We start from the raw sequence: 3,165 nt of genomic DNA on the forward strand, positions 1-3,165 counted from the left end.
AATAAATGAGTGAGTGAATGAATTTGGGGAGGCCACCAGCTGTAGTACAAAGGTGGGGGGCAGTGGTAGCCTACCAAGGTCAACCTGGGAGCAGGAAGAAGTGGGGTGTTGCCACGGAAGACCCCAGGCTCTTCCCCTGAGTAGACAGTTTGGCAGGTAAAACTCACAAGCCTTAAAAATATGTATCACATTTGCTCCAACAAGTTGAGAACGCTGCCAGATGGGATCAAAACATGTTATTTAACAATAAGGAAAAACTAGAAATAACTGCATTGTCCAATAGTAGGGGACTAGTTAAAATATGGTACAGCTGTGCATGAATACTGTGCGGTAGAAAAAAATCAAGTGGTTGAAGATTCAGTGACATAGGAAATATTCACAGCATGGGAGTCAAGTGACTGGACACACTTGAGCCTCGACCATGTCATTGGTAAGGATATGAGGGGGGCACTGCCTTCAAGAAATGCTAGCTCTGTTCCCAGCACTCACTGACCCCTCCTGGCGTCCACGCCAGACACATCTACTCCCCATTTTACAGACGAGGAAGCCAAGCGTGAGGGTTACAGGGACATCCTAGTCCACGGCAGAGTCCTGAGTACAATCCGTGTTCACCAATTTTCAAAACCTGAGCTCTTTACGGCACACAAGTTACCTCTTTGGAGAACAACACTTTTCTCCTCTCCCTATGGGCAGGCGACACACAGTCAGTGCCCAAGGGACTATTGAGAGTTTGCAATGAGGTGAACCAGAGCCTGGCACCTCGCAGGCCCACGGCCAACATGGGCATTGGAACTCCTTCCATATGAGCCGAGCATCACTCTGCCCCCACCAGAAGGACGGCCAGCTTGGCCATCCCTCCCCTAACTTCCCAGTCGGAAAGAGGTGAGCACATGGGTCCTCTTTGTGCTCTGGGGTGAGAGAGGTCACCCCACTTTTCCTTGGCTTCCCCTGCAGGTTCACTGTGCCACTCAGCACTGAGTCGGCACTTCCGAGAGGGCTGCTCTAGGGTGGTGAACTCAGCACCAGGACGCCAGATGGGCCAAGGGCGCTGGCTCATCTGAACTGGCAGCTTCAGAGCATCTGGTTGTGCACCCAGCACTGTCAGATTCGCCTCAATAGCAGCTCTTCTCCCCCAGGAGTGGATGACCCCTGCCCTGCTTCCCAGGCACCTGTGGCAGCCACTGTGCGCCTGGGGGCCTCCCAGCCCCACCTGGATATGCCCCCTCCCTCCAGCCGTCAAATGCTGCTCAGAAGTCACACTGGGAACCTCTAGGAAACCCTCTCCCAGGGTGATAACCTGGCTTTCGTGGCACTGTTCATAAAGCTGGTACCATTTTCAGATTGTCGTTGGGCAAATGAGAAGTCTTTGAAAGATTCTTTTGATTTTGTCCACTTATTTAAAAAGCAAGTAGCCTGACCATTTTTTCGTAGCACTCAGGCACTGGGGACCCATGACGGCATTAACTAATCATCCCAAATGCCTGAACTAACGATCTAGTTATCCCAGTTTTGTAGGTACCTAGTGAAAGAAAGCAGGGATCGCTAGGACCTTGAGAGGGGGCACTAGGAATAAGCTATAGAGTGTGTGCATGTGTGTGTGTGTGTGTGTTAGCACATTAGTTAACAATCAGTTTCATTTCGCTGTTACAAAGCTGGTGTGGTCTTACGCTACTCAAGAAAAGGGCTTCTCAGGGAGACTTCTCACTGCTCCTAGAAAATGCCTCCCACCACACAAAACCCATCATCCTCTGCTTTTCCAAAAGGATCACTAATAATAAGCAGGATCAATAAATAGGCTCACCACCCGAGGTGTCTGCTGTCACTGACAAATGATCACGCCAAGAAACTGGACAGGCCATGAGGGTGGGCGGGGACATGTTCCCAACCTAACCAAGGCAGAGAGCCCAGCTTCCTCTGGACGTGACAGAGAGCGTGTTCCCCTCACAGGCTTTCGGCAGAACTGACGCCAGGTCAGCACGTCTGAGCAAAGCCACAGCGCACCTGTGATGTTGTCGTAGCTCCGGAAATTCATCTCGATGTGGTCCCACTCCAGCACCATGCAGTTCTCCATGCTGGGCTGGGCGATGGCCACGTACACGTCGTTCTTGGAGTTGAACGTGTCCACCGAAACTGACTGGTAGGGCAGCGTCTGATGAACAACAAAATCTGGGAAGGGGGGTTTAAAAAGAAACACGTCCGTGACCTCTCTTGGTGCATTTTCAGCTGCCGCCACCTCCCCATCCTTTGTATCACGACATCAGTTCTGAAAAGGACCAGCGTGAGGGAGGAGGAGGACAGGGGAGAAACAAGACACACGTCACAGCACATTTTGCTCTTAAAGAGTCCAGACAGGTGCTGGTCCCCGCAGGATCATCAGACTGAAGGCAGAGCTCCTCACAACGGCTTCCTGAGTTTGGCTAAAGGAGCTTAAAGTTTTAAACAACTTTGGTGAAACCTGGCTTTCAAAATGACAAGACAGAAAGGACGTGCAGAGCAACACGGACCTCGGTATTCTCAGCACTACCCCTTTCGTGAGACACCACCACTGTAGGTTCAGAACTATTATTACCCCCCCCCCCATCCTAAAGAGCAACCTGGACCTGTGGGAACAAAGCCCAACTCTGCTATGGCCTCAGAGGGTTACAAAGCATTCTACAGGGAGGGGAGGTAGTTACCCAAGTCGCTTGCTGGTTTCTGGACTTGGAGCGGGGCAAACAACAGCCAAGCCTTGCATCTGGGCAGCGTTCTGCAGCTCCGCAGCAGCTCCAGGAGATCTGCTGGGTTTCTGAGCAACGCGGAGCCCCTGCTATGTAGCAGGCTTCCTGCTTTTACGTCTAGTTCATGCCCCTTGTGCCTGTGCTCCCTCAGCTCTCCTGCCTCACTGCACCAAATCTTGGTAGGGAACAGTCAATTCTCAAGGAACAGAGCAAACATTCCCTTAGAAGCAAGGAATAGATAGCATGCTGGCTAACTAGAGGGAAAAAGTCTCTAAAATATATACACACTAATCAAGTTTCAGAAATAAAGTTTAAGTTATTCCATTGGCCAGAGAGACTCCAGTGTGCTGCCCTACTTCTTAGTAGGCCAAGTGCGCCCAGGATGAAAGGTGGGGTCGTGGTGGACTCCTGACTAAGGAAATCTGGCTTTGCCCCGCTCTCTTCCACC

The 3,165-nt window shown here is 51.2% G+C and overlaps 1 protein-coding gene across 2 annotated transcripts in view; it reads right to left on the reverse strand.

The window, feature by feature from the left end:
- LGI2 (leucine rich repeat LGI family member 2) overlaps positions 1-3,165 on the reverse strand; it is a 70,768-nt gene that overhangs the window by 6,252 nt on the left and 61,351 nt on the right. For both annotated transcript variants that reach the window (XM_023515350.1, XM_023515349.1), the window contains exon 9: positions 2,002-2,166. In XM_023515350.1, the coding sequence (XP_023371118.1) occupies positions 2,002-2,166 (165 nt within the window). The remainder of the gene's footprint in view (positions 1-2,001; positions 2,167-3,165) is intronic.

Source organism: Otolemur garnettii, unplaced genomic scaffold (genome assembly GCF_000181295.1).
Source record: "Otolemur garnettii isolate 467f Iridium unplaced genomic scaffold, OtoGar3 scaffold00069, whole genome shotgun sequence".
Lineage (NCBI taxonomy): Eukaryota > Metazoa > Chordata > Mammalia > Primates > Galagidae > Otolemur > Otolemur garnettii.